Raw genomic sequence first — 13,759 nt, 5'->3', positions numbered from 1 at the left:
CCAAAATCATGTCCAGCAAGCAAGAAGGGTGGTCAGAGTATTCCAGCTACACCGTGGCCTTTCCCCTCTCACAGTGTGGCCTCTTAGTCCTTTTCTGGGTTCTGGATTTTGTCCCACACTAACCACTAGCTGCACCCCTCCAGCGACCCCAAGCATATACCCCACACTGTAGTTGGCCTCAGTACAATATGGCCTGACACTGGACAGTGTCCCTTTTTTTTCTCTATGTCTCTTTAAAACCAGTTGCTCTGATGTCAACATGGTAGCCATACATGTTTATATCCCTTTAAATTTGCAAGAGCATTCCCATGACTTATTTTATTTCACATCTCCACAAGGTAGGCAAAGCAAATTATTATCTCTGACAAATGGGAGAAAGTGAGTGGTAAAAGGCTCCCTCAAGGGATCACCGCTCCAGGGAGACTTTTAACACCCATGTCTAATTTTTCATTTACAAACATGATTAAAAACGTCTCATGTTAGCAGTGTAAACAAGAATCATCCATTCTAAAATAGAATGCTTACTCCTGCATATTTGGGTCACCACCCTGGTGGCCACGCAGCAGCTAGTTACCTGCTCCCTGAGCTTCCCCCAGCGAGGAAGGGCTGGCTACCTCCTCACCTCCTCTCAACTAAAGGCTGCTCCCTCCGCTCCCTCCAGTACCCATCAGACCTTCTCCATGAGGGTGTGGGCACACGTGGAAGGGAAAGGAGCTGCGTTCAACAGACGCTGAAGGAAAGTGCCTCAGGGGGTTCAGTGGGAAGTGAGTGACAAGCAGCCCCACCCCAGTCCTGCCCAGTCGGAGGCGGGCCTCGGAGGGCGGGACTCACTGTGCGCTCCCACCCTGTGCCCAGGACCTGTCATCCCCACGGAGAGAACAAAACCACATTCTTCATGGAGCCCTCTACTCTTTGCGTATGCGGGTGTCTGTGCGCGTGCATCTGCGTGTAGTGTGTTTGAACAAACATTCACTTGGTTGGTGGAGGCCAGGGGCGTGACCCAGTCGGGGGTTTCTTTCGGGTGCAGGTAAGGGCTGCGCCGCATGTCCTACCACCTGACTTGTCCACAGGGAAGCTGGGGAAGGTCGCGGGCTACCTGGGTAGGCAAAACCCAGGGTGGGCACACGACCCTGTCCGGCGCTCCCTCGGGATGGACAAAGTCGAGCCGCAGACCGATCGATGTCGCCAAAGTCCGGGCGGGGCTGCCGGCGTGGCCGGGGCTGAAGTTCGACGCAGCTCTGCACGCGTTAGGGAATCCCGAGTCCCCAAATGCCCGAAATGTGCTCGGGGGGGGGGGGGGGCGGGCTAAGGGAACAGCTGCAGAATAGCTCCCCGACCCGCGCCCAGGCACACCGCGAGGGGAATTGGGCAGGAGGAAGGTCCATTTGGGGGCGCAGCTACACAGCCACACACCCCTCGCCCGCTGTCCCCGCCCACCGCCCCTCCCCTGCGTCCCCGGCAGCCGCGCGCGGCTCCACCTCTCCCGAGCGCAGTCCACACCGTCCTTTTTCAACAAAACAACACTACGCACCGCCCACAGCACCCGCACCGGGCGGGATCCGGGGCTACGCCCAGCCCGCCACCAGCCGCGCCCCGCGCCCCCTCCCGCGTCCCCGCCGCAGTCGGTCGCCGAGCCCCGGCCGCACACAGCTGGGGACAGAGCCGGAGCCTAGGCTCGGCGGCCCAGCTCGACCCTGCGCCGCCACCCATCCCCGAGCGCCCCAAGTGACAGGAGGGGCACGCACGGCGCGCGCGGGGCGTCCCGCGTTAACCGCTTCGGCGCCGGGGTCGACAACGACTCGAGGGTGGGGAGCTGGGGACCGCGCTGCGGGCACTCACCGGGATGTGCACTCGCAGCGAACGCCTCTTCTGGCTGGGGTTTTTTTTGCCACTGCTCCCGCCAGGGCTGGAAACATCTTTCTTCTTCTTGGTGTCCATGGCCGCGCTTCCCATAACTTGAACCAGAAGTTAATTCCGGGTGACTCGTTCCTGCAGTTCGGTCCTCTCCTTCCTAGCCCGGTCCCTGCTGTCGGCCTCGAGCCGCGCGCTCTTTATTATTATCCTTCCACCCGAAGACACCGCGTGGGGACTTCCCCGGGAGGGAAGGTGGCGCAGGTACCTCGGGCCGCCGCCACTGGGCCCGGATGGCGGTCGGCGTGAGCGCGGAGTTCACGTGTCCTCTTCCTCCTTGCGGGCTCAGCGGTGCAAAATCAAAGCCAGAGGCTGTCCTGGGGCTGGTGTCTCTCCGGGTTACGCGTGGCAGAGGTCTCCCGCTGGGTGACAAAGTTTTCTCCCTTTTGCAAAGCGAAGCAACATTTTCCACCCTCTCAGCTCCTCCCACAGATTCCCAGAGGTGATCTGAAAGGCAGGTGCAAAGTAAAGACAGTAACGTGGAAAACAAGCCTCCCGTGCCTGCGCCGAAGCGGACAGTCCGGCGAGAGGGAGCCAGTCTGTATGTAAATAGAAGCCTCGGCCGCAGAATGAACCAGCCGGGAGCCTGGAACTCGGCCCGTCCCCCTTCTGGGCGAGAGAGGGGAGGAGGGAGGAGCAGGCGCAAACGCGAACGCCCCGGCAGTTGGGCTCCCGCTCGGCTGCACGCAGAAGTTCTGGCGGCGGCTCGGCTCGCCGGGCCCCGCCAGCCGGAGGGCGCGCCCGCTGCGTCCCTCCGCCGCGCCGCGTCCCGGGGACAGGGAGCCGGCAGTGCGGGGCGGCGCGGCCGGACGCAGGCTCGCCGAGCGCGGGGCGGTGGAAGGCCGCGTGCACTGAACAGGAAGTGCACGGCGCGCGCCGCTCGCCCGCTCCCCGTGCCGCCCCCGGGTCGCCTGCCCTGCGGGCGGGGTCTGCCCTCCCCTGCGGCCGCGGCGGCGCGGGACTCGCTGGGAGCCGATTTCTGATGCATCTCGGCCCCCCGCCACTGTCTACGCCCGACCCTCGGAAACGCGCCCCCGCGCCCTGCCCCGCCACCCCCGCTGCGGCGGAAGCCCCGGGTTGCGTGGGGATGCGCACTGACCCGCACTTGCTTCCGGGGAAACCGCGGTCCCCCGTCCCTCTCCACCCGGCGGGCGGACCCCAATGCGCCCGGAGCGCGGTCGGTGTTGCCGGGAGTGCGGCTTTTCCCAGCCCACCCTACCCGCCCCCCCCCCCCCCGGCTTATCTCGGGTTCGCCCAGAGTTGCGCAGTGGGTCGGCGCTAAGTGCGGGCGCGATATCCGCAGCCCGGCCCGCGGAAAACGCGGAGTTCCTAGGACTGCGGAAAGCAGTGGGTGCGGAGAGGGCTGGAAACCCCGGGCGAGGCTTCCACGTGCCACCGCGTCGCCACTCTGGGGCGGCCCGTAGTAGCCGAGGGCCGGGGGGCTTGGGTGGTGCGGGCCCCCTTCCGAGCGCCCCGGGATGGCGCGACCTTGGCTCGCGGCTGGAAATGGGATGAATGCTCGGTCGGGAGACGCCTCCTTCCCCGCTCTAGGTTCTGAGGACGTAGTGACCCCAAAAGTCACTGGAGCGCCCTGAATGCTGGCGTCAGCTCCGCCTCTCCCCCTCATCAGAGAAAGAACGTGAGGAGGCGGCCTTAACTCTTGTCCAGGTGTGGGGATTTGAGGAGTTCTCTCCTCAGAGGAGGAGGGATTAGCCCGCCTCGGGGACACCCCTTAGGTGGCGCCTCCCACCCAGCCAGAAGCCAGGTGTTTCAGCCATCTTTCCTGTGTTCCTTCCATCATCTGGTGTGCAATCCCCTGCAGTCTGGGTGGTTCCTTGGTTCAATGGGGTTTTATATCTTCCTTCTCTTTCTCCCCTGCTCTCTAGTCCAGAATGAAGCCAGACTGGAAAATCCTGGAGCGCTCCTTGCTTGACAGAAGGTAAAGATGCTCTGGAGGGAACTAGTCTGGGTTCAAAAACCAAGTGGCCATTCTGGCCCCACGGGTGTGGAATTTCACACTTTGACCTTTTTCTGACTGGCTATTGGGGGGGGGGGGGTGACATGAGCCTGCGTTATTCTCCTAAATGCTGGAAACACTGCTTAGTAGCAGAAAAGGAGGTGGGGGGGTGCTTTACCTTGTGACTAAAGGAGCCCACCCTTACCTGCTCAAAATCTTCCCCAACTGTCACATAAATTTCATCTCTTTAGCTTAACATTTTAATCCCTGTCACAATAATAATTTTCCAGGGCGTGGAAATCACCCCATTTGACGAGAACTGATTTGGGAAGGAAAGATGGAGAGGTGGGCAGGAGCAAGTAGACAGAAGGGAAGTCAGGAAGAGCCACCAGGGAGGATTCAGAACCAGGAAGCCACTGTTATTGCTGTCAATAAAGGCTTTGCCTGGGGCCTGTCCTGGTTGATGGGCGGTGGTTAGCAGTTCTAATAGGTATTTTTGTCAGTTGCTTTGTATAAATATGCCCAATCATTCACTAATAAAATTGATGTGTTCTCTGAGTTTATTTTGCGGAGTGCAGACTTCAGGGCCTGGGGATCCTAAATTAAAATGTTGTACCATACTGCCTGCATTTTAAGAGCCTTTTGTTGTTGTTGTTATTACATATGTTAATAGTTCTGAGATCTGCGTGTTTCTTATAGACCACACCAAAGAAGAAGCTTACCAGACATTCTTTTTCCTTCTGAAAAGATATTAATAAATTGATCATATATCTTCCAATCAGTGGAGACTTAGAATTGAGTTTTTGTGATTGTTTTGCTTTGGGGTGCCTTCTGAAACCCCATCTTTGCCTCCCCCTTGCTGCACACACAGTTATTTTAGCCAGTGGCTGAACGCTGCATGCCAAGCAACTGCATCCATATGATGACCCTTGCTACTTGATTGTTACTGAATGCGCTGCCCTATGACTCCCTTCTCAAAAATAATGCAATACGATCTGTGCTGAGCACAATATCAAAATTTAAAATAAAGATAAGCATTCCTGAGTTTGCCTTTTGCTCAGGTCAACACCATTACTGATCCTGTCTTTATGAAAAATTCTGACTTTGGGGGTATAAAATAAAGTTTATATACATATACGTTTCTATAGATTATATATATAACAAGTTTATATACATAATAACCTTATATGTGTATTTATACGTGAAATATAAAGATTATATATATGTTCATATATAAGTTTATAATGCATTATATATATAGCGAAGCTAGCGCACAGGGTCTGAGTAAAGTCTTAAGTCACCAAATATCTGTGTGGTCCTCTACATTTTCCGGTGCCCTGGCAGTTAGGCTAAGAATGTGTAAATAATTCTGGCCAATGAAATGTGAGTAGATTTAGTGTGTATTATTTCTGAGTCAGGCAGTGAAGAGTCAGTATGTCTCCCTCACTTTTCTTTTCCTCTGCTGCCATCATCTTAAAGACCACATGTTCCGGATGGTGTCCAGTAAGAAAGGGGAGGGCAACTTGCTTCGGACTTGATTGAAGTGGGTTAAGCCACTGAGATTTTGATTCCACAGCATCGCCTTGCCTATAAAAAAAAAATTGCATTGAAATATTACTTATGATGACTGAGTTTTTTGGCACCCCCTTAAATTTTTACCCAGAGGCATCCACCTCACCCTGGTGTGGCCCTGTCCTTCTGATTGATGGAAGGATGAGAAGTAGAGGCTGGCCAGGATTGTGGGGGGCCGTGGGAAGCACCTTGGAGGTTCCAAGAGTGTGATTTCAGTCCTACCCCAGCACTGCCACTGATCTGCTATGTAACTGTGAGCAAGTCACTTCCTTCCCCCTTCTGCGAGAGAATCTTCTGACGATTTCTAAGGCCTCTTTAATGGGGAGCTTGTGTTTTGTCTTGATTATATATATTATACATCTTTGTTAATTGTATTGCTCCGGTAATCCCTTTTTTATTTAGCTTTTCAGAAATGCCATTGCACAATGAATTGAAAATTAAAAACAAACAAGCAAACAAAAGAGCTCTGGTCCTTCACCACAGATGGCTTAGGACAGTGCTTCTCAGAGAAAGGGGGCTTGTGGAAGATGTTTCCACTGGGGTATCACTAGTCCAGGCTGATAACAATGAGAGGTACAGGTATACAGCACCTACTATGTGCCAGTGCTGGGGCTGTTTTACAGGTTTTAGTACATCTACGGGAGGAGATGCTATTAACCCCATTTTATATCACACGTGTGTTTGTGTAATTGCTGGTCCACAGTTTTTCCCATTAAAATCCCCTAGAACTCTCAGAGACATTTTACAGAGGAGGGAAACCGAGACCAGCTGTCAGAGCGTGCTCTGATATCCATTTCACTTCTGTCTATTGATTTTAATTTGCAGGGCCCTCTGGAAAGAAACTAAAAAGCATGGCCCCCTCTGCTTTTAAAAGCTTTGTATGAGGCTAGCGGTACTATTTAGGAAACTCCTTCAGGGTGACCTTGGACAGGCATCAACAGCTCAGCTGCGTAGGTCTGTATATTTAGGAAACCAGTCGCTCAGTTCTGTGCAGAAAGCACCTCTCGGAAAAATGAAACAGGGTCTGGCCTGTGGACTCTGTGAATGCTTTGCTAATGCGTTGGATACCAGGGAGGCAGATGATGTCACTTCATCACGAAAACCAAGGCTAAGGGTCACATTCAAATGTTTATTTTCCTTTAAACACGGGCACTGATTATGTAACCTTGTGAAAGCTTTTGCTGCCACCGAGGCCACTAATGTCAACGTGAGGGTAGAGGTGGAGACGCACTCCCGACCAGCTGGGGAGAGCTGCTTTGGGGCGGCCTATCCCTTGACAACATTTTCCTGGGTCCCTTTTGATTTTACGGGGACCCACACAAGCCACCTCCTTTTTCTGTGTTTCAGATTGCTCTTCCTCCATAATGCCAGTTGACCATGGGTCGTCCTGCTCGTGCAATCCAACAAGTACTTTGGATTAAGATAAAGGTAAGCTCTGTGGCAATATTCTCCCAACGGACAGACTTGCTGTTCACTTTTTTTCTCTAGAGAACAGCCTGGTGTCTTGACCGGCTCGGGGCCTAAACACACACTCAGCAGTTCTAAAGAATGACAGATTCAGCAGGCAGGATATGTGTGACCCACAGCACTGTGCAGTGGAGAGGCATCTATTTGCTAAATAAAAGAATAGGTAATCCCAGCAATTATGTCCCCTTCCTTGACTAAGGGTAGTAGTCACGTAAACAGCATTAGCTGGGAATGAAGTCTTTGGTTCCACCAATGGCTGCTTTCATAACTGCTTTGTAGAGTGCCCATGTAACTTTTGTTCTGGTGATCCAGCATTTCCTCCCATCCAGGGAGTAGGTTTGGGCTCCCTGGGCTGCAGGATTTGACTAAAGGTCTGTGTATGTTGGTTCTCGACCTCGTTCTGAGCTTTGAACGCACTATCAGCTTGGAATATGGCTCATGACTGACTTCTGACCTCTCACTCAACCTATCATTTTGGGGAATGATAAAATAATGCAAATTAATTACAGTAATTTCCCAAGCGAATAAAATTTCTTTGGCAGTTCTACTAGCCCCAAAGTTCATATGCTGCAGTACAAATACAAACATTAACTTGCATGAGAGGGTGTTTATCGGCACGACTCAACCATTTGCTCGTGTAACTTGCAGCTGATATCCAGACCTGGCCACTAGAATGTCAGATATGGTTTTTCAAAAGACTGCAGGAAAAATCCATTTACAGCGCCTTAGGATTGGCCATGTTTGGAGAGCGGAGCTCCAGCGTGTCCTGGATTTTCAGGTGTTTTACAGACTAGAGCTCTTGACATCTACCCGTCACCGCAGATGCAGTTTCCATCCTGACTCTCAGAAAGCTGTGTCCCTCCCAGACGGCCCAGCCACACCTGGAGTTAAACCCGTGCACAAACTTGCCAGCGTCTATCCCTGTCCTTGAACCTTAGCACTTCATATCACAATCAATAAATGCCTGTTTGGTACACGGACAGAGCCTTACAAGATGCTCAGCTCAAGGGCTCTGGTTGTACAAGGAGGCTGTCAAGGACACGGTGATTTTTGACAATCCTCCTTATGCCATGTGGGTCAAAAATGTATTTTGTAAGATGTTCCTAAATATAACTCTGAAGAGTTGCATGAGGGCTTGGGAGAGAAACTCTGTGCCGTGCCGTGGGCTTGCTAAAGGTCATTTTAAATCATTGCAACACACACTCCCAGTGCACCATTGTGCAAAAGGATTTACTTTGTTTTTGTTTTTGTTTTTTTCTATCCCTATTCATTGTAGCATTTTACCCTCTAGGTGAAAAAGTAAAGCATAATTACAAAGTTCATTGTTCTTTGACCAGCCTGAGAGAACACTTTCCTGTCATCGTAGCTTATTCACACATGATGCAAGGGGTTTCGAGAATCTTGTGGACATGGGTGCAGAGTTTCTTGGGACAACCGGAAGGACACTGAGTGTAGCCAGGCTTGTGTGTGGGGCTCAGTGCTAATATGGAGCACTCGCGGAGACCCCCGTGCTCACGCTGGTCAAACCGAGGCCAGCAACCTGTCCAGTCTTGTGGCTAGGATGTGAGCACAGAAGCTTCAACCCGAGCTTCGACGAGAGTCTACATCTTGGTAGGATCATTGGTTCTGAGTCTTTTCTTTAGCTTTGCAGCCTTAAGAAATTGACATAATTTGTTCGCCAAGAACGGAGATAGCTAGAGAATTGGGTCATTTTAACCACTCCCTTGTGAGAGACTGGTTTTTCAGCCTGTCTGAAGATCTGTTCTTTTGCAGGGGGGAGGGGGGTGTTCTTGTGTGGTCTTTTCCCTCTACCCTTAGAGCCAGTCTCTGTCCCGCCCCTACTCTGGGTTGCCGGGAATTAATGTCCCAGGATCTTTAGCCAACTGATCCCACTTCGTGTCTGGCCACGTTTGGCCAGAGGGGGGCAGTTCGGGAGACTGGAGTATGGGAGCAGGAGGGAGGCCAGGGGTTCTTCTTGCCTTGTTTTGCCTTGGGGAGCATTTCTTTCCTCTGTGGCTCCAGCCCCACCAGCCAGACCCTCCCTCAGTGGCTGCCAGGCCACCCTGACTATGGTCCCAGAGCCCAGTGGACATTTGAGTGGAAATCAGGGGGACATGAGGGAGGGAACCAGGTGGGCAGCTGCGGGGGAAGATTTTAGGACAGGTCAGGAGGGCAGTGTGGCTGCGGGTGGTGGGAGGACAGGTGGGGCTTTATGTGGGGATGATGTTGGGGAACATCAGCCAGAAGAATGGCACGATCTGGCTTCTGTTCTGAAGGATTGGCCTGGAGGCTCTGTGAAGGAGAGAGTAAAAGGAGCTGTGACCGTCACCCAAGCAAGAGACACCGTGGCTCAGATCACGAAGGGAGAGGCAGGGCGGTGAGGAGTAGTTGCCTCCGGGTATATTCTGAAGACAGAATCCCCAGAATTTGCTGATAGATTGGGCACAGGGTCTGAGAGAAGGAAACAGGTGACATATGGCTCTGAGGGTCTTGGCCCGAGCAGCTAGAATGATCCTATTTCTTAGGAAGGGAGGCTCAGGGTGAGGCCGGGGAAGCGGGGAGTCTGCTTTGGGCTGTAGTAAGTCTGAGGTGCCTGTAGGGACCTAAGCGAAGATACCTGAGCCACAGGGAGAAGTCTGGCTGGAGACATCAGCCCACCTGGCATTTCAGTCCAGAAGTGGGAAGAGATGGATGGATGGAGTGGGGGGGACAGTCCATCGGGTGACAGGAGGCTCGTCACGTGACTGGAGGGAGGGGTGCCCAGAGGCACGGGCAGGGAGCTGGGGGATTCTGGTTTCCCCAGGAATATGGAGCAGTGGACCCCGTGATGGCAGAGAAGGTGCAGGGGTTGGAGGAGAGACGGGAAAGCAGAGCGGGGAGGCGCCGCGTGGGGACCTTTCCGCGCACGAGTGGAAGGACGCGGTGTGCATCTGCTAACTCAGCAGCATGTCCTGGAGGGTGTGCCTAGCAGTTTGCAGAGAGCTGCCCTGTTCCCGGAACTGGCCACGACGTAGTATTCCACTGTAGAAACGCCGCATAACTTACTTGATCGTGATTTGTTATTTATTACATGTGTTTATTTAAGCAGTCCCCTCCTGATGAGAATTGAGCTTGCTCCCAGTGCTGGAATGCTGACACACACTGTGGTGTTGTGAGGGACCCGCACTCCGAGTGATGCAGGTGTTGCACCGTCCACCTCGAGAGGCAGGCCGTCTGTCCTTCTTAGGTGGACGGCATGCAGTCCCACCAACAGGGCGCGTGCAGGCCTGTCTCATGAGGTCCAGCAGCCAAGTCGCTTTTCTAACTTTTTGATATTTGCTGAAAATAGTGTCTCGTACTTGGACTGTGTAGTTTTCTTGTTCTGAATGAGGAACAGCTTTTGTGCATTCGTATTTGCTTCCCGTGAGTTATCTGTCTGTGCTTTTGGCCCTTTCTCCTGCTGGAGCTAGCTCTTTCTCTCACCTGCTTGCAGGGGCTCTTTATACCTTCACAGAATTAGCCCCGTCAGTGCCGTGGATCGCAAGCATTTCTTCCCGGTCTCTTTGTCTTCTGACTTTGTTTATCTTGCCTTTTTTTTTTGCATGCAGGATTTTCCCCTTTTTATGTGGTTTGTGTTACTGATTTATTTCCATGGCTCCTGAGGTTTTCTGTCACATACAGAGGAGTGTGGTGGGAGGGGACAGGCTCTGGACTCACACTTGCCTCTGCCACTCCCCGGTGGTGTATCTGCAGGCACGTTGCACAACCACTTGGTAAACACAGGATGAGTGTCTGGGAGTGCGTAAGCACCTGCACGTGGGACGTGCCCCTTTCTCTTCCTCAACGTCAGTCCCAAAAGCAGAGCGCACAGCAACGGCATGTTTGCTGTTTGCTTTCCGGAATTCTTCTGGAAAATCACAGCACCCATAATTTCCTGGGCATGTGCCCTGTGGCCCCCTGAAGTCCACCTGGCCTGTGCTCAGAGGCGATATATTCACCCCAGAGGAGAGCTTATGTCCTAGAAGCCTGTTCCAAAGTTGCCGTCGGTCCCGGGGCAGCCGAGAGCCTGGCTCCTCAGAGAAGAGGTAGCATTTCTCACAGTGCAGCCCTCAGGCACTGAGCTCCTTCCCCACGCTCTGATTGGGCAGTTTGGGGTAGGCCGTGTGCACCTGCTGGTTTGAAGTTTGAGACCTGCTGGTCTGACCCTTCCAGCGATCCTTCTCTTGGAAAGTACTTTGGGAACCAGGGACACAACAGCTGCACAATTTGCTCTGTCTTTCCAGCCAAGAGAGTTGCAGGCACGGTGCCTGCCTGTCACCCACCAGAAGGTGTGTGGCTATGGAGGGTGCCCTCGAGAAGAGCCCGTCCCCCAGGGTCACCAGGCGGGAGAGCACAGCTGCTTCCCCCGGAGCTGAACTGAGCCGCCCTCCCAGCTGTGTGCGCTGAAAGCCTGTCTAAGTCCCGATGGGGGGACAGGTGGGGAAGGGGATGCCAACATGCACCCCCTTTCCATTTCACGTGCACGACCTCTGCACCAAGGCTTCCCTGAAGAGAGATTATGTTGTATGAGATGTAAATGTGAGTTTAGGGTTTTTGACTTTATAAGTCTCTCTAGAGACTTTTACATTATTGAACAACAGAAGAATGAGTCAGAGGCCTGGAAGTGAGATATCACTTAAGGCCCAAGTGGAAAGAGGGAATTTTATGAAGGCGGAAAAGGGATCACATGGGATTTTAGAAAGTATGGTAGGCGTTGCACTGGGACTCCGGAGGGAGAAGGGCAATGGAGTTATTTGGGGGTGGTGTTTCAAGGAGGGCATGAGACCCTGCAGAGAAGTCTGTTTCTACCTAGAACTGGTCCAACCAGAGCTGTGTCTGAAACCCCGACAGACAGGACTCGATTCTATTAGGGCAGGGGCTGAGTGTGGCTAGCCAACATGGGGATGTGATAGTATGAAACATAAAAAAGCCGTATGTTAAGATCTCCAGAGAGAAATTCCTGTTTGGTCTTAAAACCAACCACAGTGGTCTTTCTCCTAAACTCTTGGTTCATTTGGTCCTCGTGGGCCCTGGAATGGACCCTCATGTCTTTCTCATGGGTGGGCCGAGCACAGAGCATCAACGCTGAAAGCTGGAACCCACCCACATGTGTGGTGTCCATTCATTGCTTTATCCTCCTCTTTGGGGGATCTTGCCTCCCCTGCTGAAGGGGCTGTCCCTCCGCCTCACGGTTCTGGTCCCTGCCCACCGGCTCAGCCAATCACAACCACCCTCACTTGGGGAGCCAAACAGAGCCCTGCCCTGGGATTCTAACTGGAGCTGACCAAGCCCCTTTCCTCCCCACCCCAAGGCTGCAAGGCTTCCATCTGGAGCTGCCCCCCTCAAAGGACAGTAGCCTTGGCCCCTGAAGAGTAGGGCTCTCAGAAAGAGTAGGGAAGGGGGGACATGGAAGCCTTGGCCCCTTCACCCCAACACCATTTCCTCCTCTCCCTCTCCCTGTGAGCCAACAACATTCCATCTTTTCCTAAGATAAGGTTGGATTTCTGCCTCTTGCAAGACAAGAGTCTTGACTAACAAGCATCTCACTTTTAATTAACTTAATTTTGTTATTCTTTCTAGAACAGGGTGGGGAGGAAAAGAAGGGACACAGGAAGGGAGGAGAGAAGCAAAGAAGGAAGGGAAGGCTGTATGTGCAGAGTTTGTAGCCCACAGGAGTGCCTGTTATCTGGCTGTTACAGCCTGACCCCTCTGCCCCTCGGCCACCTTGGCCACAGTCTTCACTGTGGTCAGGTAGCCTGGCCCTCGTGGCCAGCAGCCTCCCGAAGGCCCTGCAGGACCAGGCTGTTGATTCCCAAGCCCATTCTGGATATCGGTGGGAACGGAAGCCTCCGAGGCTGTGAGACCTGCCATCCATGTGGGTGGTCAGCTTCCCAACTCCACACAGTATTTGCGGGATGCTAGGGCCATTTTCAGAGGCTCAGCTCTAGCAGAGGCATTGGATAATCTTGCAGGTCTGGTATCTCTGATGGGATCGGAGTGCATAAATCTTCTCCCATAGGAAAAGAACTTTGCCCTTTGCGCTTGAAGAAAGCCTGCTTAAGCTTACTAATGACTAGGATTATCAAGGTCCACTGGTAATTTTTCAAGTTACCTGAGCAAGAAAAAAAAAAAAACAGTGATCACAGAAGCTAAGACCCAGCATCATCAAGCGCACGTTGGTCATTTGCTTCGACAGACAGAATTCAGTCCTTTTTATTTCTGGCTAAACTCCCGTGGCTCTGTAACCAGATACCTCCGGGCTGGGAGGAGAGGCTGCTCCAGGACGGAAGGGTTGTTGGGTTGATGTAAATGGTCAGATTTCTGGTTCAGAGAATTACCAAGACCTGATGAAAAAGAGCCCATTTTCCTTTTGGTTTACTCTTACCACATCCTCATTTTTTTTTTTTTTTTAATCCTTGTATCTCTTTGTGTTTTTACATCCAGATTCACCAAGTGGCTAATCTTAGGGCTACATGAGATCGCAAAATGCCCTGCCTCCCTGTTCTACCAGTGTTCTGCTTTCATTGAGAGCAAGCGAACAGCACACAAATAAGAGCATTGTAATAGTCCACTGGGAAGATCTGCATTTGCTCGAATGATTTTCCTGTTGCTCAAAATATTTTGGAAATCCTTTTAAACCTTTTGTAAATTTAGGGCAGTTTGTGAGGTGCAAAAAAGCAAAAATACCAATGTCATTAGACTTCCAGTGGAATACTTGTGCAAACATCTAGCCAAATCGTCAGCGTAGATGAGGCACGCAAAGGATCCAGTAGTGAAATTCCCACATTACAGTGTCTGTCCACATCCCACTAGCCAGTGAATGTTGCTCCAGCT

General features: G+C 52.5%; 1 protein-coding gene and 1 long non-coding RNA gene across 6 annotated transcripts in view; one reads left to right on the top strand and one right to left on the bottom strand.

Moving 5' to 3' along the window:
* The window catches only part of PRKAG2 (protein kinase AMP-activated non-catalytic subunit gamma 2), a 258,642-nt gene extending 256,185 nt beyond the window's left edge, over positions 1–2,457 (bottom strand). For all 5 annotated transcript variants that reach the window (XM_045864016.3, XM_064575712.1, XM_054505148.2 and 2 more), the window contains exon 1: positions 1,840–2,457. In XM_045864016.3, the coding sequence (XP_045719972.1) occupies positions 1,840–1,953 (114 nt within the window). In that variant the 5' untranslated portion in view covers positions 1,954–2,457. The remainder of the gene's footprint in view (positions 1–1,839) is intronic.
* A 289-nt stretch (positions 2,458–2,746) lies between these two features.
* The window catches only part of LOC123835153 (uncharacterized), a 47,156-nt gene continuing 36,143 nt past the window's right edge, over positions 2,747–13,759 (top strand). Inside the window, exons 1-3 of the long non-coding RNA XR_010406695.1 lie at positions 2,747–3,579; positions 3,798–3,850; positions 6,788–6,868. This is a non-coding gene — a long non-coding RNA (uncharacterized LOC123835153). The remainder of the gene's footprint in view (positions 3,580–3,797; positions 3,851–6,787; positions 6,869–13,759) is intronic.

This window comes from Mirounga angustirostris, unplaced genomic scaffold (genome assembly GCF_029215605.1).
Source record: "Mirounga angustirostris isolate CCGP_5_RB_7025 unplaced genomic scaffold, mMirAng1.0.hap1 SCAF_12, whole genome shotgun sequence".
Taxonomy (NCBI): domain Eukaryota; kingdom Metazoa; phylum Chordata; class Mammalia; order Carnivora; family Phocidae; genus Mirounga; species Mirounga angustirostris.
The sequence above is the reverse complement of the archived record's forward strand: the minus strand, read 5'-3'. Positions and strand labels throughout refer to the sequence as shown.